The 24072-nt window shown below is 42.7% G+C and overlaps 1 protein-coding gene across 6 annotated transcripts in view; it reads right to left on the bottom strand.

Annotated features, from left to right (window-relative positions):
* Positions 1 to 24072, bottom strand: part of FOCAD (focadhesin) — a 144100-nt gene that overhangs the window by 101702 nt on the left and 18326 nt on the right. For all 6 annotated transcript variants that reach the window (XM_048503710.1, XM_048503713.1, XM_048503711.1 and 3 more), the window contains 6 exons: positions 23752 to 23853; positions 21778 to 21982; positions 18080 to 18286; positions 16351 to 16438; positions 14017 to 14219; positions 9408 to 9665 (listed from right to left, as the gene is read on the bottom strand). In XM_048503710.1, the coding sequence (XP_048359667.1) occupies positions 9408 to 9665; positions 14017 to 14219; positions 16351 to 16438; positions 18080 to 18286; positions 21778 to 21982; positions 23752 to 23853 (1063 nt within the window). The remainder of the gene's footprint in view (positions 1 to 9407; positions 9666 to 14016; positions 14220 to 16350; positions 16439 to 18079; positions 18287 to 21777; positions 21983 to 23751; positions 23854 to 24072) is intronic.

The raw sequence follows: 24072 nt of genomic DNA, 5'->3' as shown, positions 1-24072 counted from the left end.
GCATTCTGATGCTGGCACAGCAATATCCTGATTATTCAATCTTGAGCATTTTACTGAATTCAAGATCTCTTTCCTAGCAAGCACATTAATTGCTCTTGCAGTTGTCACATGGAATATGGCTGCCTACATCTCAGAGGTACAACTGAACGGCATTTTTGGAGATACCACAAACCTGCAATATTCTTCCTTCCCACAGTCAACATGGTGTAGTGGTTAAGAACGTAGTGTAGTAGTGTAGTGGTGTAGTGTAGTGGTGTAGTGGTTAAGAACCCATGAAACCAACTGCGTGATCCTAGGCTGTACGCAGTTTTCACAAAACTCTTCCAGCCCCACCTACCTCACAAGAGGCTGTTGTGGGGAGAGGAAGGGAAAGAGTTTGTAAGTTGCTCTGAGACTCTCCTACTCTTCTTCTACCATTTTCTTTAAGGGCCTTCAAGGTAGAGGCATTCCCTCATGTTACACAAAAGCACTCTTTGGGGACTTCAAAAAAAAACTTGGCAAATTTCAGCAAGGCTATCCCTACTCCCGCAGCAACAAATTACCATTTTGTGGAGGTCAATGCTTATTTTAAAAGCTGATCCCAAAATGCTGCCAGGAACTCCAGCCCATCTAACAACAGTGAAGTCAGCCTGACATGTTGTGGTGAAGCTACTAAAAGATGCCCAGACTGAGCAAGTCTTTGGCACCAACAGAATACCCTTGCAATCTTATGTTCCAAGGACTTCATCACCATCAGCTCTACAATAAGGTGAGCCAATGGCCTCAAGTGGTAGATTTAGGATAATGGCAGCCTCTGCTGCTATTTCATCACCACCAACTGCCCTGCTGCCCGCCCATTCCATCCTGCAACAGCAATTGCTCTTTCCCTTCTCATTTCCCAGGATATTTAAGGACTACATCGGCCATTTCCACACAACACAAATAAAATGCTTTCAGGATGGGGGGGGGGGGGGATTAATATTTTGGGGTGGAATTCCCAAAACATTTTATTTCCAGCCTCAGAACTTTTTAAATAAACCCTTTTTCTAGCAATTCTTTCAGATGAAACATTTTTTTAAAGGCTTCATTTGTCTGCTGTCCCTTTTAGACGCCATTTTGTGAGATCACTCTTTTGCCTGCAGAAGCTCCTTGCCCTGCTTTTGGACCACTTAATGCAAGGGGGGGGGGGGGCTTAATCTTCACAGCATCAACTACAGACGACTTATGGAACTTCAGCATGAGGCTATAAAGAATGAAGCACTGGTTTTTCACACACTGGGGAAAATAGGGAAAAACAGAAAGTGGCAGCCAGGAATTGTTTCAAGAGGGTGAGTGCCATCAAAAGGGAGGCACTGAAAATGTTTTATAAACATTTTAGGAGATTTATGTGGGAGGGGCCAAGGGTTGCCATGATACCTTTAAAGACAATTGAGAACAAGGAGGAAAGAGTTGGTAGCTGCTCCCATTTGTGAAAAGAAGGAGACATGCAACATACATTAAAGACCACTGGGACTTCATAGTGCAGTTTCTTAATAGATCTAATAGAATACAGGAGAGGACTTGCTTACATTCCCAAGGCACAAGACATAAAAAGAATCCGTCATAAGAACCAAATTCCTGGCTGGTACCTGAAAATGACTGGGACATAATGCAGGTCTTGGAATATTTGCAAAGCTGCTAGCAACTGCTGCCAAGATATATATAACTGCTCACCATGGTATATACCAGGGGTAGGGAACCTGCGGCTCTCCAGATGTTCAGGAACTACAATTCCCATCAGCCCCTACCAGCATGGCCAATTGGCCATGCTGATAGAGGCTGATGGGAATTGTAGTTCCTGAACATCTGGAGAGCCGCAGGTTCCCTACCCCTGGTATATACCAATTGCAACTTTCCAATAGCCTACTGCCTTCAAGAACTACCCAGAGAATATGCAATTGGCTCCATTATTCATCTTGCTTGGTAGTACTTTCATTGCTATAGTGGTTGATTTTCTAAGGACACACACTATTAAGTCTTAACTAGCCAGGCATACCCTTATGTTCATATCTGTCCTGTCAAGGATGGTGTGGTGAATATTAGCACACTATTTAAAACAAACATGTTTCCATAACTAGTTGTGACCCTCTGCAGATCTTATATGCAACTTCACAAACAGCTTAAAATAAGCTTCAACCAAACACTACAGTTGTGCCTTGAAAGCTTTTACAGATGAAAGGTATTTCAGGGCTTATGTATGTCTAGCAATCACAAATTGTTACTCTGGTCTGTGAAGAATTGCACTTCTAGCAATTAAACCACCAAAAATTTCACAACAGTTCTCAATATCAGAGGATTTTGAATACTGTCATCAGGCATAGAACAATGCACCTTTCAACCAATAAACCCAATATTTGTCATTTTAAATTCTCACATTTTTACTTTAACAAGAGTACATTTTGTTCATCCTTATTCCCTTTTTTCCACCAAATAAAAGGTAATTCTTCTTCAAATGAATTTCTCAGAAGGGTGTCATTTACCAGCCAAATATTTTATTCCTGAATTTAAGGTACCTATAAAAGGGTGAATATCCTCCAGAAACTCATAATCCTCTCATAACGGTAATAGATCTTGCGTTACAGTGTACAAATGACCTCTCTGTCAAACAATTTAAGTTTTTTTTTCTTGTGGCACAGTTGGATTCACACACAGCATAACAGGGGCTTTTTTGCACAATTCATCCAATTAGGAAGATTTCGTGGCTACATCTCATGAAAAAAAGACCCTCAGCCAGCGTGGCCTGCAGCCATTTCACTGCAGTGGGGTCAAAAGTTGTTCATAAACAGGTGTCTGCAAATAGAAATAGAGGAGAGCCAGCATGGTGTAGTGATTAAGAGTGGTGAACTTTAATCTGGAGAACCAGGTTTGATTCCCAACTCCTCCAGATGAAGCCTGCTGGATGACCTTGGGCCAGTCATAGTTCTCTCAGCATTTTCTCAGCCCCACCTACCTCACAAGGGGAGAGGAAGGGAATGTAATTGTAAGCCACTTTGAGGCTCCGCAAAGGAAGAGAAAAGCAAGATATAAAAATCTACTCTTCTTTTTTAAAAATGATAACTGTGCTTTGGGTATATTGGACCTGAAAAAAAGACAGTATTGCCAGCATTCCTGAATATCAGATACCAGCATGGTATTTGGATCTGGGGCTTTTTTGGAAACCATTATTCCTGATTGGGGGCAGGGCGGTTGAAGGTATAGGTACCAGAATTGACATGGAGCTGCTGGTGCCTGTCCTTATATAACCCCCAAATTTCAAGTAGACCATATGTCCCTGCTATATGTCCCTGAACAGGGTGGCCCCCCCATAGCTGTCTATTATTTCCTATGGGGGGGGGGGAATTCCAAGCTGCTCCCAGGGCAAAAGTCATGCCTATAAACTGCAATCATTGGTCAAATGTCTCCCATGGAAGAAGAAAAAGAAGAAGAAGAAGAGTTTGGATTTATATCCCCCCTTTCTCTCCTATAGGAGACTCAAAGGGGCTTACAATCTCCTTGCCCTTCCCCTCTCACAACAAACACCCTGTGAGGTCGGTGGGGCTGAGAGAGCTCCGAGAAGCTGTGACTAGCCCAAGGTCACCCAGCTGGCGTGTGTGGGAGTGTACAGGCTAATCTGAATTCCCCAGATAAGCCTCCACAGGTCAGGCGGCAGAGCTGGGAATCAAACCCGGTTCCTCCAGATTAGATACACGAGCTCTTAACCTCCTATGCCACTGTGCTCTGTATACATACCAACAAGAAGTCCAAAAGAAATATTGCACAATCTAGTAATCCCATTAGAATCATGTCAAATAGAACCAAAATCAAACTAGAGAATTTCTGCAGTAGAAACTGAAGGTGGGAAGCAATTTTGTAAGCTCAGCAAAACCAACTGTAATATGCAGAAGCCCAGCAGAATTGTGCCTCTGTGATAGGGCAAACTCAACAGGTCTAATGTACAACCAGAGAATCATAGAAGAACAAATGGGGGGGGGGGTGTTACAAATATAATAGAACAAAAGTCTATGTACAAAACCCCTAGCAAAACCTAGTGCCATCAGAAAAACCAAAGTGAAACCACAGCAGAATAAAGCCCGAGAGGTAGGTATTTGGCAAGTGATACACAACACTGTAAAAGCTGCGGAGACATCAAGCAACTCTTACACAGAGAGAAAAATCTTCTTGAAAATGACAAACACACTTGAAATTGGCACAAGCAATTTGGAAAGCCCAACAAAACTCCCTGACTCATTCATTCATTCATTCATTCATTCATTCATTCATTCATTCATTCATTCATTCATGGATGGGTGGATGGGTGGATGGATGGATGGATGGATGGATGGATGGATGGATGGATGGATGGATGGATGGATGGATGGATGGATGGATGGATGGATGGATGGATGGATGGATGGATGGATGGATGGATGGATGGATTTTCAAAAATGGCGTATTTCAAGGTATGCCATTTGCGCATGCGTGAACGCCGTTTGTATACCTCGGCAGCCACTGAAAATCGAGGCGGCTGACGATTTTAGATGGCGGAAATCGGCGCTTGGCAATCGTCAATTTCTGAAATCAACTATTGTCGAAGGCACCGATTTCGAGGTTCTACTGTATAGAAAGAGTAAGGCTTAACAGAAAAGCACAGGCTCACTTTCTGCCTCTAATACGTACTGGCTTGGATCCAAAGATGCATCAGCAAAAATAAAAACAGACTTATTGCAATTGCATTTGAGCAAGATCTTCTGCTAGCACCAACTGCTTTCCTCAGTATTTCTTACAGCACCCATTTGGTACAAGTAGAAAAGTGGTTCAGGAATTAGGCTAGGATTTGTTTAATTTAGTGCAAGGGGACTGCATGAGGGATTTTTTTTCACACTTCTACTCGTGCAAAGTCCCCTAGCAGCATATGCAAAACATCCTCTGGTGGATGCGAGCCATTGTCTCAACAAGTCACTTACAGCATCTCATCTGTTGACTGGGAACCATGGCAATCTGGTCAAAAACACATAACAAGAGCAAAAATAAGTAAAATTACACCTTTATAAGTCTTCAATGGACTTATAAAGGTATAACTTCCCTTACTACTGCGCTGTGAATAATGTGATGAATTTTTCAAAACAGAAATGCTTTATAAAAAAAGTAGCATGCTAAAGAAGAGAACCAAACAGTTAACACTTGTTAATAAACATGAACAATAGGGACAGGGGTGGGGGCCAGGTCTAATGTAATACAAATAATGAATTTGTTCAGTTTGTTTTCCATCAACCACATTCTTTTTGCTTAAACTTAGTCCCTATTTAGTCATCCTCCTACATTGGTTTCACTGGAATTCACACCCTAGGCTTGCCAACCAACAACTATGGTTGCAGACATACACTTCTGAATCCAAAGATGCTGTGCTAGACATGGCAGCCAATGTTCTCCTGGTCCTGTCTGCAAAGGCAAGCAATATCTCTGGTGTGCCACATATACAGTGAGAGTCAGCAGAAGAAGCTACCCAAGACTCATGCCACTTTGCTTGCTCCACAATTACCTCATTATATTGGCTGGTAAGAAGACACCAAGAATTGGATGCTTCACATTCTTTGCAGGAAAAAAAGGACTTCAAGATTTAAACAAAAAGGTAATTGTCTGTACCTCCCATTAGCAGTCTGAACATGACTCTTTCAAATGGCGTAAAAATTACATGGTTTGGGTTTCAGGATACAGAAAGACAATCCCAGTCCAAAAGGACTGAATTTGCTGAAGTTCTGAAAATAAGTTCTACTTGAAATTTACCACAACTGTAGTGGTTATATTAAAGTAACCCCAGTATTCAATATGCCTTTAGTATCTCAACACCATCACTGTAGGGCAGTGATGGCGAACCTTTTTAAGACCGAGTGCCCAAATTGCAACCCAAACCCCAGTTATTTATCGCAAAGTGCCAACCTGGCAATTTAACCTGAATGCTGAGGTTTTAGTTTAGAAAAAATGGTTGGCTCCCTCTTCCTCCACCCCACTCGCTCGAGCAGGGGCCAGCCTGGCTCGAAGCCGCCAGTGTCCCAAGCGCACTGGCCAGTGCCTCCCTAGCATCTCTGCCTCCTCTGCTGTCTCCCCCCGGACAGAAGCAATTCGGAAGCACAGGCAATTCGGTGGCCCGCCAGCTGAGTCTCCTCCCTCTCTTGCTCACCACAATGCCAAGATGTCATGCCTCCCAGTGGCCCAGGCCACTGTATGTGTGTGTGTGTGGGGGTGATTTTCCGCCCCCACATGACTAACTGTGTGTGTGTGCCCACAGAGAGGGCTCCGAGTGCCACCTCTGGCACCCGTGCCATAGGTTCGCCATCACTGCTGTAGGGTCATGATTCTCATATCTTCCACAGAATGCCTGCTATTCAATAAATTATTCAACTATGAAACAGACCCACCCTAAACTATATGTTCATTCTCACTTGGTCCAGTGAGCTTCAGGAGTCCACAGTTCTCCTCCCTGCAAGCTGTCCGTGCAAAATCTCATCAGTTTAGGCTAAAAAGAGGATGACCAAGTTTGCCCAATGAACTTTATGGCTAAGGAGAATTTGAATCTGAGGCACCAGTGCCTATTCCCAGTTCAATACTCCAATCATAATACCACCACTAGATGTCAAAATTCCACATAAAAGTTTTTCACTAGAGAGGTCCACGGACTTCAGATCCAAATATGCTGAGTACTTCAGCACATCTTTCCTTAACACATCCTTACAAAGAACCACATTCTTAACATTATGTCATAGTTTAATTTACATTTCTGGTTATAACTGCTGCTGTCTATTTTTCCAATCAACAGTATTTGCTACCTTCAGAAATTACTAAACTGCTTAAGACTTCTTAGAATTTAGCAGGCCAGTAGTGAGATAACCTGGGTTTAAAATCAGTCATAATTTTTACAATCTAAAAATCAGTTTAATTTTCTTAGCTGTACACACCCTACCTCAGAGGTGTACCAGGGGAAAATGGCACCCCGGAGACATCTCTGGGGGGGCCCCGCTATGCCTGGGGAGGGGCCCACCCCCTGGCCCACCCCTAAGCCCCGCCCCCTCCCTGCCAGCCGGCAGTCCCTTCTGCTGACTCAGAGCCAGCAGCCGGAAGGGGGCGGGGCTTGGGGGGTCCTCTGGCTTCCTTGGTTCTGCCCATGTCAATGATGACATGAGTGGGGCCGAGGGTGCCAGAAGACGACAAGGCAGCAGGACTTCCTGTTGCCTTGCCATCTTCCTTGTCATGTGGATGGGCCAATTTTGTGCCCCCCATGTGACCAGGTCGGTGGCACCTGCGGGACATAGGATACCCTCTGTCCCTAGGCAAATACTCCACTACCCTGCCTGTACACCCTTCCTTCAACAACTGCAGTCCTAGCCACAGACACCAACCGGACCCATTTAGAATGCTGCCAGGCACCACTCAGATGCCAAGAAAGTGCACATGTGGGCAAGTGGCAGCAGAGGGCCCATAGTGAGCCATAGGCCCCAGCAGTCACCCAAGCTTGCTGCCACCAGCCTGAATTTCAGACACCTTTGCGCGAATCATACAGTGATCTTTGCAAAATGTTGGTTATGAGTCGGTTTTCTCTGCATGCATTTTACTCTTTGGAAGCTTTACAGCATTCTAATAGCTTCAGGTGTGTGTGTGTGTGTGTGTGTGTGTGTGTGTGTGTGTCTGTGTCTGTGTCTGTGTGTCTGTGTTATCAAGTCACAGTTGATTTATGGTGACCTTAGAGTTTTCAAGGCAAGAGATGTTCAGAGGTGGTTTGTCATTGCCTGTCTTCGCATCACAACCAGGTATTCCTTGAAGGTCTCCCATCCAAAGACTAGCCAGGGCAGACCCTGCTAAGGTTCTTAGATCTGATGAGATCAGGCTAGCCTGGACTATCCAATATACAGGTCAAAATAGCCAAGACTGTGTTCCAAGGCCATTGAGAGAAAAGAAAGGTAGGAGTGGGTGAAACTCTTGAGGAAGCCAAGAAAGATGCAAATGAGGTGTGGCCAGAAATCTCATTCGTCCCTTACAAGGGGAAGAGAAGGGCTGCATAAACTTTTTAAGAGGCTAAAACTGGAAGGAGGAGCATGTATGCTGCCTCATTCTCCATACAGGAAGGCTAAGATTTAAAACAATGAAGACTGGGCACAGAGCTGTATGGTATGCATGAAACCACCACCAATTATTATCCCATCCATCCTAATCTCCCAATGCTAGAAAAGGACACTAGGCATTACAAAAAGGAGGGGGGGGGACAAAATTAGCTTCTACCCATTCCTGGTAAGTTCATCACCTACAACAATCTAAGCAGTTCTCCAAAGGGAAAAAGGCATGAAAGGGATGAAAGATGTACATTTTCTCTGAAGCCTAACCACAGGATAGCTTGAGAACTATGAGACAAGATAACTTCAGGCCTTCAAAGCCTAGAAGTCAAAGCAGTAGCAAAACCTTTTATCTGTATCCTAGTTTAAAAACCATCCAGTATCACTGCTGATTAGAAAAGTTTTCTTCCCGCCCACCCACTGCAATTATAGGAGAAGTACACAGATTGGCTAGCAAAGGAATGAAAAGCAAATAGCAGCTCAGATTAGTACGTTTACCTTAGACTGCACCCCACAAATTGGTGGCTATTTCTCTGCCATTGACTGTCTACACATGACAATCCAACTGTCAATAATTGCTAATGGACAATTTCCAGCAGTCTTTTTGACTAAAGATCTTCATTTGCACTGACTTGGCTATTTGAAGTCCACAGCCTTGCTTCTGCTCCCCGTTTCTCTTTCCTGCAGTCACACACAACCTCTTGTGTTGGGTCTTGAAGAGAAAATGTGATGAGTCCTTGGGGAGTATTAAATTTACACAGGATGATGCTAGTAGTCCGGTAATGTTACAATGTACATCTGTGCAGAGTTACTTCAGTCTACGCCCTCGGATTTCAATAAACTTCAACTCAATTGGCTCTTCATAGAGTCACACTGTTAGTGTGAGAATGTGTGCAGTGGTTTGAATCTACAAAAAAATTGCTGAAAACAGGGTTGCCAACTCTGGCTTGGAAAATTCCTGAAGATTTGGGGAGCAGTGCTGGGGGAGAATAATTATCTCAAAACAGACATAACAGCATAAAGTAATCTCTCCAAAATTGTCATTTTCTCCAGGAGAACTGAACTTTGTGGCTTGAAGATCAGCTGTAATTCTGACAAACCTCCAGGCCCTACTTGGAAGCTGACCATCGTAGCTGGAAGAGGTGATACAAGGGAAGGAAAAGTAGGCCGGAAGAAGATGAGTAAAAGGAAACATAAGACAGAGAGTGGATGGAAAGAAGGAATGAGAAGGAGCTGCAGATATTAGGTTTTACACATACTGATTTTAAATACAGCCAGTCAAATCTTGGCTATAAGCCTCATTCTTACCTGAGATGAATCTGCTTTGGCTATTTCTGTGGTGGTTGCTAGTACACTGTGAAGGCCAGGTCCATTTTCTTCAACAAGACAGTAGGCCAGCAGGAGGAAAACTTGGACAGGGACTTGAGTTGCAATAGGCAGCATTGATTTTACAGAGGACAGCCAATCAGTCACAAAAGACTTCTCTTTCATAAGCACAAGGATCTTGCAAGTAGTATACAATAAGCCAAAAGTACTTGTTATGGGAAAGAAGGGAATACAGGAGGCCTGTGGAAAAGGGAAAGACAGTCAATCTTAGCTTCTCAATCACCGAATTTTCAAATTTGGGCCTCTTGTTTCAAATTAAACATGGATATTAAATAGTTTCTCAGTAATTTAGCTAAAAAAGCACAAGAACAACTTGACACCATCATATTACAATGAAAGCTTTCTTCTTCAAATAAATTACTGACATGGATAATTATAGCTTCGTTTTCCGAAGAGAAGGATACAATTATAGTTTTATTACAATCCACTTTATGCTGAACACTGTAATAAGACCTAGAGTTCTGCTTGCAAAATTATTACTGGATTCAGAACCTTAGGCAGTGTGGAGTCTCTGCTATGCTAAAATCATCTGAAGTGCTTGAATGCAAAAATGACCTTATCCTGCTCATGTAAATAAGATATTGGGGGGGGGGGGGGGGGGAAGGCACCAGTAGTCCTAACAATGTACACTTATGACTTACAAACCACTGTTAGCTCTCCCACCCACCACCCCTGGTATACACAAGCAACTCCAAAATTGGGAAGGTGACTCTCCTCCGGCCATTTCAGCTCAGGATAACTGTTCAGGAGAGAAGGCAAGAGCCTTTCTTCCCTCCATGGTATGATCCTAAGTTGAAAGGGGATCCTGCAGACCTTTACTCCCTATAGCTTCTGTGCAGCTGCCAAAAAGTCCAGGTACCTGAGACGTAACTTGTTAAAAAAAAATAACACACGTAGATTGATCCTACATCCTAACTCGGGGATCACCAACCTTTTTGAGCTTGCGGGAATTCTGAGAGAGAGTGCCACTCCAAAATGGCTGCCACAAATTGTGCAGCTAAACCCCAAATGGCTGCCACAGAAGGCAGAGCCAAACACAATACCTCTTTCCTTACTTTGCAAAAGAATCACAGAATGGGGAAAAAGTTGGGAAGAAAAGGCTAAGGGGAGGGAGGGAAAAAGAAGGAATTTTAAAAAGAACCTTATGGGGAAACTGAACCACACACTGACTATGGAAAGTGTAGACACTTACCTGTCCTGCTTATAGTATAGTGGCTGTGGCTGCTATTGTGGCAACACAAATCTCTCTCATTTTAATGGAAGCTGCAAATAACAAGCCTTGCCTTACTTACCTTCTGAAATGCTCAGTGGCTACCAAGGGAAATGCAGACTAATGCCATGGTGCCCACAGAGGCCACACTGGGCCTAAGGATGCCTTTTCTAACAAATACAAACCAAAAAGGGAAGGTGCAACACGAAAGCACAGACTGGGATGCAGCATGGGAAGGGAGCTGACCAGCCACCAGCCTCCTCCTGGTTCCTTTTTCAGGGGCTGCTTGAAGACTGAAAACTAGATTCACAGGCCCAAGAATCCTAAAGCAGGCCACAACGACATCACTGAGACTGATTTGGCCATAACATGAGCAGACAATCTTGTTCCCAAGTCTCAAGTCTGCCAAGAGATCTTTGAATAAGCAACCAGAGAAGTTCTATGGACTGGCATGCAACCCATTTTAATTACATTGCTCAGTGTAATGTAAATTCATTCTGGATAATGGGAAGTATAATGCTCCTGTACTTTAAATGACCTTTTAAAAAGCCATTTCATGTAGAAGAATATTTTAAGCTGTTACCCCCCCTGTTTATCGCTTCCAATTATTGCACACAGAAAATTAAGATCCAGCCACCTGCGAAGTTGCCACTTTGACGGATGGTATTGCTTAGAGGTAAATGCTCCCCTTCACAGCTCCCAGAGGGCTGCTGTCGCCTTCTACTGTTTTCATTTTAGTATCCATTGTGTGAATGCAGAAGTGTATAAAGGTTTTAAAGACCTATTTTGCAGGAATCCAGCACTACACAACCAATAAGAGTCTTTCCATGCTACTGAACATATTTGAATAAACTTAGGTCTTAAACATTTGTAAAGTAATAACTTTTGCTAATCAGCTTTCAAAAATCATGATTCTGTTTGTACTGTCTTTCAAGTTGCTATGCATTACAGTAATAAACTTCCACTATATTTTAAGGCAGGATCTATATAATTGTTAGATATTGTATTGTCACTGGGCTACGGCAATCATTCCCAACTGTTTTTTCATGGGTAGATAAGTAATCTCAGTTCTGAATTATTGCTACAGTGTGCCAATAGCATAAATATCCACAGATGTGCGAATGCAACCTGGTACAGGTGACCAGAAGGCAGACTGTGATACATTAGCCTGTTTTCGATGCTAACAGCAGCTGTTGAAGAAATGCCTTCAAAGAATTCTGGACTAGGTAGATTTTGGTCTAATTCAGCAAGGACCTTCTTATGCTCTTAAAACAAAGAATACAGGGTCATACTACACAGGCCTTAACTAATTAAAAAAAACTAGATTATCCATTTTTTATAAACATCAGCAGATGACATGGATTTTATTTAAAAAATAGGCCATCCAAGTGTGAATTCTACCCATCTGTATTCTAATAGACAAAGATGGGGCAACCTTAAAAAGTAACTGATACATTTTTACCAGCACCCTGTACTTATTGTTGTAAGTTTAAAAGAGAGGAGAGGATAGATCCATGCATCAGAATCCTGTCTTTAAAAAAAACTAATCATAGTTGCAGGGCTAAATCCATAAGATGTAAACTGACCCCCAGTAAGAACTCCAAAAGATGAAATCCACATGGTAGTGGGACTTATTTTTGGCTTCCCAAGAGTTGTCTAAAGATAAGGTGACCAAATGGTCACCTTGTGAACCCGGGACGGGGGCAGGCGGCTACGCGCACGCACATGCAGGAGCGCACTGCCTTCTGGGGCGCTGCCATTTCCCACCCCGTGACAGGGCGGGAAACAGCAGTGCTGTTCCAGAGAGGCCGATGCTCCATATGCCTGCCAAGCACAAGACATTGGAGGTTGTCCGCACTGCCCTCGCGCTCCCATGAAAGGCAGTGCGGCAGCCTCCCAAAAATGGGACAATGGAAGGAACCCACGGGACGCGGGACAAATTGTGCAAAGGCGGGACTGTCCCGCCAAAAGCGGGATGGCTGATCAGCCTATCTAAATATCACTTTCTGGTTTCAAGCACATGCACTTTGTAGAAAAGTCTCATTGGGCGAATTCCCACTGCCTCCTTAGCACAGTTTCGGGCCACTTACTAACACGGTTTCATCGATGTCCTCCCCATGACTTCTGTGGCAGCAACCGTTTCTGACGCTCGTTCACCCTGTTAATCCGCATTCTGGCAGAACCTGGATGCAAGTGGTTCGGGCCCCGTTATCACAGTTTACGGCTGTTCCGAGGGGAGGAACAAGGTTTGGAACCTGGAGTTGTTCCCCGCCCCAGAGCGTGACACGCATTTCGCGCAGCCAATCAGATTGATTTGACCATTGCGCAGTTTACTTCCGGGTTGATGGAACGATCACGTTTCTGAGCATGTGCAATTCAAGTAAACGGTCGCCTGGTAACCGATTTAATGGTAAAACTTTCAGAAAATAGTTGCTTTACTGTAAATGACAAGTATTCATAGTGGTTGCACTTCAGCGTTCGCACAGGTTTTTTAATGGGTAAAAATGGGTAGTGTTTCTGAAGTGGCTAACAGGTCCCGCCCAACTGAACACCGACCAATCAGATTAGGGCAATGAAGCGCGATCACATGGCTGTGGGGATTGCAACGATGCCTGCACCTGGGAGCGTCTACTGTGTGCTCGCTGTGGTGGGGAGGGAGAAACTGCGATGAGGAGAACACGGATTCACAAGGAACAGGTTTGGATCCGCTTGCAATTTCAAGTGGGGATTCGCCCATTGACTTCAGTAGGTTATTGATTCCAAATAAGGAAGGAGGCAGCCCAATTGGGGGGGGGGGGATAGGCTCCTGTGTGATATAAGCAATCATTTGAAAACACCCATCCCATTCCCATTTTAACATCAGAAATACAAGGTTTTTTTTAAAAAAATGTCTCAGCTGCACAGCTAAAATGTATTGAATGAAGTAGCCCATAAAAACAGAGGCTTACTTACCAAATGTAAGAAATGATAACCACAATTATCAGTGCAATTTTAAACAGATTTGATTTCAATGCACTTAGAAGTGCACAAACTTTGCTTACTCAGTTTCATGGTCACTGTTTGGCACTGTGAAGCATTCGGTGGGGGCTGAAGTATTTTAGTAAAAGCAGCTAGTACACACCCTGTCGTCCTAGTATCTTAGTTTGCCATCCTATCCCATAAACTGCTTGTACTCTACTCAGATGGCATGCCCATTCTTATTTTTCACAGTGTTACATCTCAAATGGGAGGGGGAAAATCTTCATGTTCATCTGACGTGAACTGAAGTTGCTGCCGTGAACTTTGCCCCAATTAATAGAAAAAAATTATTAGAAAAATTACCGATTTCTTTTTTCCTTTCAATCCTCCATGCTGTACAATTTCTAGAAGATTTAGGGCCAACTGCTTCCTCGTGATGCCACCATCTTCCTCAGGCATGGAATCATCTGCTGCTGCAGAAGATAAGATCTGCAGGGCAGGCATTACTAAAGCGAGCGATGCAGCAAGAGTCATTTCAGTTTCAGAACAGGAGAGGAGCTTGATGGCTAGTCAAACAAGAAGAAAACTGTCACTGGAATTTACCCACTCTTTATGGTCCAATTATCCCTGCATTGTGTCAAAAAACAACTGTCCAAAATCAATTGCAAATCAGAACTGAGGAGACTGAATTCAGATATATCAAGATCAGCACAGAAGCAATTCATCTAAAATTGATGCCATGAGAAATCAAAACTAAAGTTTAAGGTGTTCAGTCAGAGCTACAGAAACAAGCCTGAGGTATCTGCAGCCCCACATGGTCCTTCCTCTATCTTCAAATGCCACCAGTTACTGATAAACTTCCTGATTCATACTAACACACAGAATGTCATTACATCCAAAGCAAGTACTTGGTTTTCAGGAAAAAGCACAGAGCACAGATTGCAGTCAAACTGTGGTTTGGAATCTTGGCTTAGAGATCAGAATGCATTCTATAGTTTATGATTCTGACATAACATCAAATGATAATTTGTCAAGAATCTAGAAATTTTTCATCAGACAGACATGAGGGGGTATATGGGTAAGCTCAATAATTTTCCAGGCTTATAGCCAATCCAGAGGGGGGTGGACAGACCATGCTCTGGAGCCAGTGCAGTTGTGCACTGGTCTGAGTGCCCACCCTGCCAGTACAAGGGGCAAATGCGCTGGTGGGAGAATGACCTACCCCAGCAGACGGGCACCACACAGCTCCACAGCACCCAACCCAGAAGCCACCCCCCTCACCTATGCCTGCTGGTGCAAAAAACTACACCAGCATGGCTGGGGATGTTCCAGGGCATTCTGAGTGTAGAGTCAACCTTAGTCGGTCTCCACTGCCTGCTCAGCCACCATGTGCCAGCAGACTCAGCATCAGAGATAAGTCATGGGTTGTTGTTTTTTTGTGGCATATCTCTGTTATCCTCTATAGGGGATGCTTGGAAGGGTCTTTTTTCTTTTGGGGGGCTTCCTGTGCTTCAGGAAAGCCCTTTGGAGAGGGCAAGTTGGTGCCAGATCAGTGCCATCCCTGCCCACCAGCCTGCTCCAGATGGGGCTGTTAGTCACTACATATTTATGTATTATAGTCTAAGGTAAGGCTCTACTCAAACCTCATCTGATCAGGCTTGCACAAACCTTCCCTCCTCCCTTCATTCAAAAGTTTGAATTCAGTTCCAAGGTCATATGTCCTTCCCAACCTCACGTGGGACACTTCTCAGCAAAAAATGAGAAGACCCTCTGCAACAAGCTCATGCAGTTCTTTCAATGGTCAAACCACTATGACCAAACCACAGCTTTGCCCTTGCATAGAAAAAGGTTTCTCTTATCATCTTGAGCAACTTTTTGTCTTTACATCAAAATCAGGCCTCTGGAAGCAAACAGTCTCTGACAACCATACCAAGCAAACCATTAGATACAGGTTAACATAACCCAAAATCAAACAATAGTTCTTTATGTCACAAAGAAAGTATTGAAAAAAAATTGAATTTCAAGACCCAAAACGGGCCATTTTCAAAAACTACAAACCATAACTACACCCACAATTCTGTAGCCAATGAACACTTTCACTCCTATCACTATTCTGTGGAGAAAATAAACGCTTCAACCTCAAACCCATGTTAAAGTATCTCCCGATACCCATTCTGATAGTGCACCTTTTCAGACACTAAAATGACATGTACCAGGAGCATGAACAGTCACCCTGCTGTGTGATCAGGGGCCAAAAACAAATTAACCATGCACATTCATACAAAGTGATCATTGAATTTTTAAGGGTTTGCATTCACACATTTTCCTGTAAGTACAGAGGAAATACATGTGTTGCCCTGTTCACACAACTTGCTGACTGCGCATATTTATTGTTTTAACTTACGTATTTATTGTTTTAACTGAGTTTATTCGATGTATTGTGTTTTATTGTTCTGTAAACTGCCCTGAGCCCTTCGGGGGTAGGGCGGTCTACCAAATCAAATAATAGCAGATAGTGTACTCCCATTACACAAGGCTGGAGCGCTCTCAATATGCGTGATTATAATATCTGAAAAGGGCTTACTGCTTCTAAGATTAAACAGACCACAGTATTAATAATATTTTGCCTTCATCCAGACATTTCAGTTAAAAGCATGCAAACATTTTACAATGGGGATTTCTACAAGGAGACCTTACCTAAATTTAAGATAGGCTTCTGCTGACTAGCTGGAGCCTGCAGAAGAAGCAGGCCCAATCCAATTAGCATCATCTCATAAGGAAAGTCCTAAAAACAAACCAAGCAACCAACACACACAAGAGATCCAAGTTAAAACGCTGTTAACCAAACAACCTGTGGAGATAAATGCAGTATATCCCACCATTATTTTCCAAAACACGGTATGTTTAATATAAAATGTATGTCCAAACCTGTTCCCTAAAATAACATGGAGCTCCTCCCAATAATATTTTATGGCATGACAGCTGCTGTGGCTACCTCTATCCTGTACTGCTGAGAAACACTGCACATCCAAGGTCACATGGGGGAAACTGTCAATCTTCCCATGCCAATACAAACTGCCCTCAATACTAGGATAACAGCGTAGTAGGAAGGAACTGTATCTTGAACTTCTGTCATTGAAAGCCAAGGTGGACCATGCCAGTGCGTAACTTATGTCCAGATAAGCTACTGTAGCTTATCTGGACATAAGTTCGCTACTTTTACTGGAATAATGAGCCAGGCAGATTCTGCTTTTCCTAATTTTCAACTGCAGCAGCTTGTTCCAATGCTTATTAAAGCAATGGAACAATACCCTGGGCACAAGAGCCATTCTAGCCCATTTGGAAATGGAGCTGTGCAGAGGAACAACTGGATATTCTGTCACATTTATAAAGCACTTCCCTGTATAGACAAGCACTTCACACTTCCCTGTATAGACAAAGCTAGCATGTCAAGGAGGATACTACAGGAGCAGCAGTGGCGTAGGAGGTTAAGAGCTCGTGTATCTAATCTGGAGGAACCGGGTTTGATTCCCAGCTCTGCCGCCTGACCTGTGGAGGCTTATCTGGGGAATTCAGATTAGCCTGTACACTCCCACACATGCCAGTTGGGTGACCTTGGGCTAGTCACAGCTTTTCGGAGCTCTCTCAGCCCCACCTACCGCACAGGATGTTTGTTGTGAGAGGGGAAGGGCAAGGAGATTGTAAGCCCCTTTGAGTCTCCTACAGGAGAGAAAGGGGGGATATAAATCCAAACTCTTCTTCTTCTACACCTTCTGGTGCCAGCTTTCCCCGAGCAGAAGTCTTGGATATAAGAGTATTCCACCATGCAGTTCTCTGCCAGCATTGTGAAGTTGAGAAGTAGTAAGTACTTCCCAAGCAGCAGTGGTCTTAGTCATTTTTCAGTCCTGGGATCCATAAATGGGGCCCAGAATCATTGCACCCCAGGGCTAGTTGCTGAGGGGGTAGATACATGCAGCTGCCTCTGCACCAGCAGCCTAAACCCCAGAGGGAGTGGGATGTATGTGGTCAATTGGGACCCAGCACTCCTCTGTCAGGAAAGGAATAGCCATGGTCAATTGGAACCCTGCACAGGCCAAAATAGCTGCCCCAGAGGCCCCATTGCTAAGACTATGCACTACCTACTGAATAAGAACCTGTAATTAGTCTCTTCTTTTAAAGGACCTTTGTAATTTTCATCAACCCAGGAAGCTGAGCATAACATGCCACAGTAACCAAATTAAACAACCAGACGTAGAAAACTCCTGGTGTTCCGCAAGGCCAGTGTCCCCTCAGATGTACTCTAAATGTAGTCTGACATATTCTGGTGTTTTCCAGACCATGAATGCCTTCAGATAAAGTGAGTTGTGGAACCTGCTGTTGCAACTGTTTGATAATCTTAAAAAAAAAAGTTGTGCTTCAGACTTGCCTCTTTCAGGAGCTCAATGTTTTCTTCCATTAAGCAAATTAAAGATGAACATTCCCCTGTGACACGCAGGCAAATCTCAGAGAAGTCCAAAAGCTGCAAGCATAGCTGGTGTAATTGGACAGTCCAAAAAAGAGGGTAGCGCAGGAGACTCCGGAACAACTCCTCCAGAAAAAGCAGAGTTTCTGTGATTTGTGGCAGGTCCTTGAACTGGAGAAGGGAAAGCAGCAAAACAGAGCTAGTATATGCAGAGATATTCATCACCTGAGGAAGGCAACATCATCTGCCATGTGTGAATGAGCCACCACTGGTTGAACAACTTCGAAACTGAATAATACTCCGTTCCCATATTCAGCTGCAAATCATCAAGTTATTTGCCATATGTGCAAAACAGCCCTTAGATTCAAACCTACTCATTAATTATTCAGTATCATTACCCTCACACAAGACAATAATGTGAAATAATGATTACAGAAATTTGACAATCTTAAAATAAAAAGGATGCCTTGACAGAAACACCAAACTCACCTCCCAATTTAAGTAACTGTCATTGCAAACATAGTTATGATAACATGGTCCTTTTCAGTTATTTGTAAATAAACTTTTTACAAAGAAAGAAAGTTGGCCAAGCTTTTTACAAAGAACTTTTTACAAAAATAGTTGGTCAAGCTCCTACAGATAGGAGAAGCCAAAACATCAGACAAAGGACCATGGCTGAGTGGTGGAGTGCAGGTTTTGCACCAGGATTAATTCCCATCACATCCATTTTAAAGGTCAAGGAACTGGGCAAAGAAACACCTTTTTTCTAACAAGACCTCAGAGAGCCATTGCCAATATCAGCAGACAATATTGAGCAAGACAGACCAATGTTTTGAGTCTGTTCCTTATCTTAATGTGCAGGGGCAGACCAACCATATGTTTGTCTCAGCAGGTCAGGCTGGGAGCTGAAAGCCCCCCCTTAAGATCAAAGGACCAGTTCCAGCTTCATGAGGGGGCATTTGAGCAGAGGATGGGCAGCCAGACAACAGAAATGGTGACAGAAGCAGCATTCAGACAGCAGCGACTAGCTGTCAAACAAACAGTGGAGCTTATAGGGATACTCTGGGGGAGAAATGGGAGGGACTCTGAGGCAATTATCCACTGGACTGAAGAATGTCCAGTCCCCCACTCTGTGTTCTCCTACAGATTTGTTAAACCCTTACTGCCCACAATCAAACAAAGGGGGGGGGGGTGTCCCACAGGCTTTGAATTAAAGGACTGGTAGAATATAACCTATGTATGCTCTCTTAGGCTGATTCCGCATGAGCCAAAAAACAGCAGCGTGAAAACGTTGTGAAAACAGTATAAACCCTTTTACACCGTTTTAAACCCTTTTACACCATTTTCACACTATTTTCACACTGCTGTTTTTGGCCCATGCGGAATCAGCCTTAGTCTTTTCTTTGGGAACATGCTAACCAAAGCTGTAATTATTTGTGAGGTAACAGTAAATCACTTTCCTAAATATTTGACTAGACAACGAAGAAGAACAACAACAAAAGTTTATTTAACCAAAAAAAGTGTAGGGTAAATGTTATGTGCAGATGACTTCAATATATAAAGTAAAACTGGCTCTAAACTTCTCTTCCAAAGATTACAAACTTTTCCCTAATGAGAGTAACTACTTTGTAGTTAAGCCTCAACTGAAGCGGAAAAAAAACTCTAAAGGAAGATTTGATTCCCCTTTCTCCAGACAGGTTACATCAACTTACAAAGTTTCACTAGAACCAATTTCCATAACAGACAGGACCCTTGCCAGGTTCAAGGTTACTTTTTATACATAGTAGAGTTCCTGTCCTCAGAACCTGTATACAAGTTAAGGACATCAGGCCCTTAACAGGACACTTATTTATTTCACTCAAATAATCTTTCTTCCTAAACCAGTGCCAAACTCTAACAAAAATCCAAATTAAAGCTGAAAGAAAAATTAAAAACCTAGCTAAACTGAGGTCCAGGACCACCAAACTCCCTGTCCAAGAAAAAAAAAATCTTTACCCTTCTTAAACTGAGGCTGGCTCACCCCCTGTCAAGAGAATGACTGCTTTGTCATACCCAGAGAGAATCCATTTTGAATGCTGAAAGGCCTAACAAAAAGCCCTTTTCCTTCTCACCATTCCACACAGCTCAGAAAGCGGGTGATGGTATTTGGATGTCCGTGTCTAACTGAATGAGTTTTGGTTTAGGAAGGAGGAGGGAAGAGTGAGCCTGTTTTTGAGAAATTTCGGACCAATGTGTAATCTGATTGATGCATTGATGGACATTTGATGTGGCTAGCTAGGGGCACAAATTTGTTACTCAGTGTTACCAGTTACCTTTCCTTATCTTTGTTGATCCTCTGCCTCTACTTTATTTGAAGACCTTTGCACTTGTACTGAGGACGTCTATTGTAGTTTCTTTGGAAGTGTTCTTTCTAGTAAGCAAGCTATATTCTTTGCTGTTTTATTGTGCACTTGAAATTCACCTTATGATTTTGTGTTCACTGTATGTTTTTTAATCATCTGTTTTACAACCATTCTCTTTTTTAAATTAAAAAAATCAAAAATTCTGTTTTGATTTTGGAGTACTGGTTCAAGGCCCAGGGCTTGGCATTGCTATCCCCCAAGGGCCAGGTCAGTCTTTGACACCTGCCCCCATCCAATAGAGTTCTATGGGCTCTGATTGGCTGACAATCATTTAGCTTTGCACAAAGCCACAATCACAAGGATTGCTTCAGAGCCCTGGAGGAGAGGCAAGACTTTGGGGGTAACTGTCAAATCATGTAACAGATTAAACATTCCTTCTCTGATGGTGCTTGCCCCAAGAAAACAGTAGTGGCCAAAAAAAATCTAGATTTCTCCTCCCACACAGGGTGGTCATCGCAGAACTCTTTTTCAGAGCATTGTAGAATAAGACTTGGCACATGTGACTCAGTATATCGTGGTGCTATGAGCATTATAACAAATGACATCTACAAAACTTCCTCTTTCCCAGAAGCCTCCTCTTACTTTGCTTTGGACCAACTACTTTCAGTTTACTTTGCATTTTTGCAAGTGGTAGTGATTTTCAGCTTGTGACTAGAAAAGGTCAAACGATCAAATGTGCTCTGTAGGGCTTGGAATATAGACTCTCTAAGACGGGATTTATATATGGATAAAAATGAGGTGGTAAAATGGACAGCATCAATTCAGACAAATAGGGAAAGATCACATTTCAAAATGTTTACCGCTGTTAAAAACTTCCAGGTCACTAGGCAAAGAATGAAGCATGTTCTATGCTGTGCTGGTCCTTGATTTGCATAGATCCGTGGTGGCGAACCTATGGTACTCCAGATGTTCATGGACTACAATTCCCATCAGCCCCTGCCAGCATGGCCAATTGGCCATACTGTCAGGGGCTGATGGGAATTGGAGTCCATGAACATCTGGAGTGTCATAGGTTTGCCACTGGCATAGATAGTTGTTTGTTTTCTACATGTACTTAAAGAGGCATTCTACCACATGCAGATCTATTGCACTGAATATAATCCATTCTACTCTCTTCAGCCTTCAGCATGTATAAACCAAGCTATCTGTTCAGACTGAAGAAACCATCTCAGAAGACACCTTCCTTCTCTTTCCATGTGTGACTATTCTAGCAAAAGCACCTTTAGTGAACATAATGGCAGAAAAGCCAATAAGTCTCACCTGATAATATGGAACCAAGTCACAAAAGAGTTCAAGGAGATGGCATTCAAGGACAGAAGGTTTTTCCTTATTCCGAAGTCCATTCGGCTGAAGTAAGACTCGAAGCAGGCCCATCCGTAATTCAGCATGTTCCTGCACTTGGCAGGGCTCACCATACAAGTATCTTAAAAAGGGTCTCATTATAAGGACACGTGAACTTTCTGTGCTGTGGTTGAAGAAAAGAAGTTGAGGAGATCATATAGAAGTGAAACCAGAGTGAAACAGCAGCGCCTTTCATGGCTCCAAGAGCAGCAAACAGGAAGAATCTGCCATGGCTTCCTTAGTTTTCAATGTATTAATAAGTTCAGAAAATGAAGAAAAAGTATTATGAGGGGAGGGACTACACACATGTCATATTAAATACATATATTTTTGATAATTTCATGAAGGCTGGGTATAAAACATATTTGTGGTGGTCTGCCTTATTATTAGCCAGAGTACTTTTGCCTAAAACATGGCTGTGTGTTAAATTTTATTTTTGCATCTCCCTATGATGTGTTTTTGATAAGTGGTATGATATTGTTTTTAAAGGTTAAAAAATAATTAAGTAGGTAAATAGCCCGTGGACAGCAGGAATCAAGGATGCCAGGATTGGACTTTGAGGAAACTCCCTGTATATTGAAAAGTTAACAGGAGAGGATTTCTCCAGGTGTGCTTTTACTCACCACAGGGCTGGAATGACAAGAGAAGTCAAATCTTGCAATAACCCTCCCTCTTTGCAACATTTCCAACTACAGAAGTCCTCTTAGCGTTTCCTCATGACTATCATAGGAACAGAGGACTGCTTGGCACAGAACTGAGGGCCATGTCAAAACTGCAGCATAGTATAGAGATCTATAATTAAGGTCATGTGATAATTATCATTACCAAAGGGAAGGCAGTTTTAAGAGCTGGCTGACAGGTTACAATCACCTTATTATATGCCTATTTTTTAAAAAAAACCCAAAATATGACAGCACCTAAAAACAAAATTTAACATAGAAATTGAGAGGTAATTCTAGCATCTGTGCACAGTTCATGTACCTGTACCACTTACTGGAGAGAGAAAAGAATCACTGGTTTAAAAGTTCTCAAAATCAAACTCTCCCTCAGCATCAACGTTCTGTAAAAAATAAGGTTGGACCACAAGCCTTCTCCCTTGTGGAAAGCTAGCATATTATTGAAAGAATATCTAGCCAGACTCCTTTAATTGTTTAAACTTTTCCAAAGAGAGTATGCTATGGGCTGTTTTTCAACAAGCCACAGCTCTTTACATAAGAGGAAATATTTGCCTTACTATGCTACTTTCTACTTCATAGTTCCAATTTTTTTTGCATTGTTTGTGGCATATGTCCAATATGATTCTCTAATTTTGTTTCTAATTTCTGAGCTAGATTTGAGAACAGAAGCACCTTAGAAAGAAAATTTCTGAGGTATAAGCATTTGAGAGTAAAAGTCCCCTTTGTTGGTTTCTTTGAGTTTTAACTTTCACAAACACACTCTAAAAATCTCGTTTGATCTAAGGTGCTACTGGACTTGACTCAAGATCTTCCACTGCAGAACAAGTGTACACTCCCAAAACCTTCTAATTTTCATAATCCTAGTACTATTGCATTGTTTCTTGGAAGTCCTATGCTGTTTGGCTGATCTGTTTTATACAGTGTAATCCACCTTGAATTTAAACACAGGATTGAAACTAGAGGTTCAAACACTGAAATCAAAGACTGCGCCCTTCTTTAGTCCTGCTCAAGAATTCCTGTCTCCTGTAACTTTTTGATATATTGGAAAACAAAATTCATCTCCACAATTACAAAGATGGAAATATGCTCTCCCACCAAATCAAGCAAGGATGTACAAACAGAATTAAGGCAGCTCAGATCATTCAAGGTACCCCATACATGAGCTATACATTGCTAGATAATGAGCAGACAGACTAGGAAGTATTCATTTTTCTACCTTTCTGAGGACTGCTGAAAACATGCCGTCATCTGCTGGAGGAGAACTGGCCAACAGTCAGGTCTGTTTTCAAGCACGGTGATCAGGGGGTGAGGGGAGCTCCTGGCACCAGTAAATGAAAGCATTAATAAAAGTAACAATTTGCCTGGAAATGTACAAATTTGATCATCCCGCCAATACATGCGACTGAACAGAATGGACTAGCACTAAGGCCCATGTAGTACTGCATGACTTCCACTTCTTCAAAGAAGCCTTTTTGCTTTAAGGTGTAACTCTGCTGGCGTCCACTTCGATTGGCTCCAGTTTTTCCTAATTTGTGAT

This window comes from Sphaerodactylus townsendi, linkage group LG07, assembly GCF_021028975.2.
Source record: "Sphaerodactylus townsendi isolate TG3544 linkage group LG07, MPM_Stown_v2.3, whole genome shotgun sequence".
In the NCBI taxonomy this organism is placed as follows: domain Eukaryota; kingdom Metazoa; phylum Chordata; class Lepidosauria; order Squamata; family Sphaerodactylidae; genus Sphaerodactylus; species Sphaerodactylus townsendi.
Note: the sequence above shows the minus strand (reverse complement) of the source record. Positions and strands in the feature narration are given on the sequence as shown.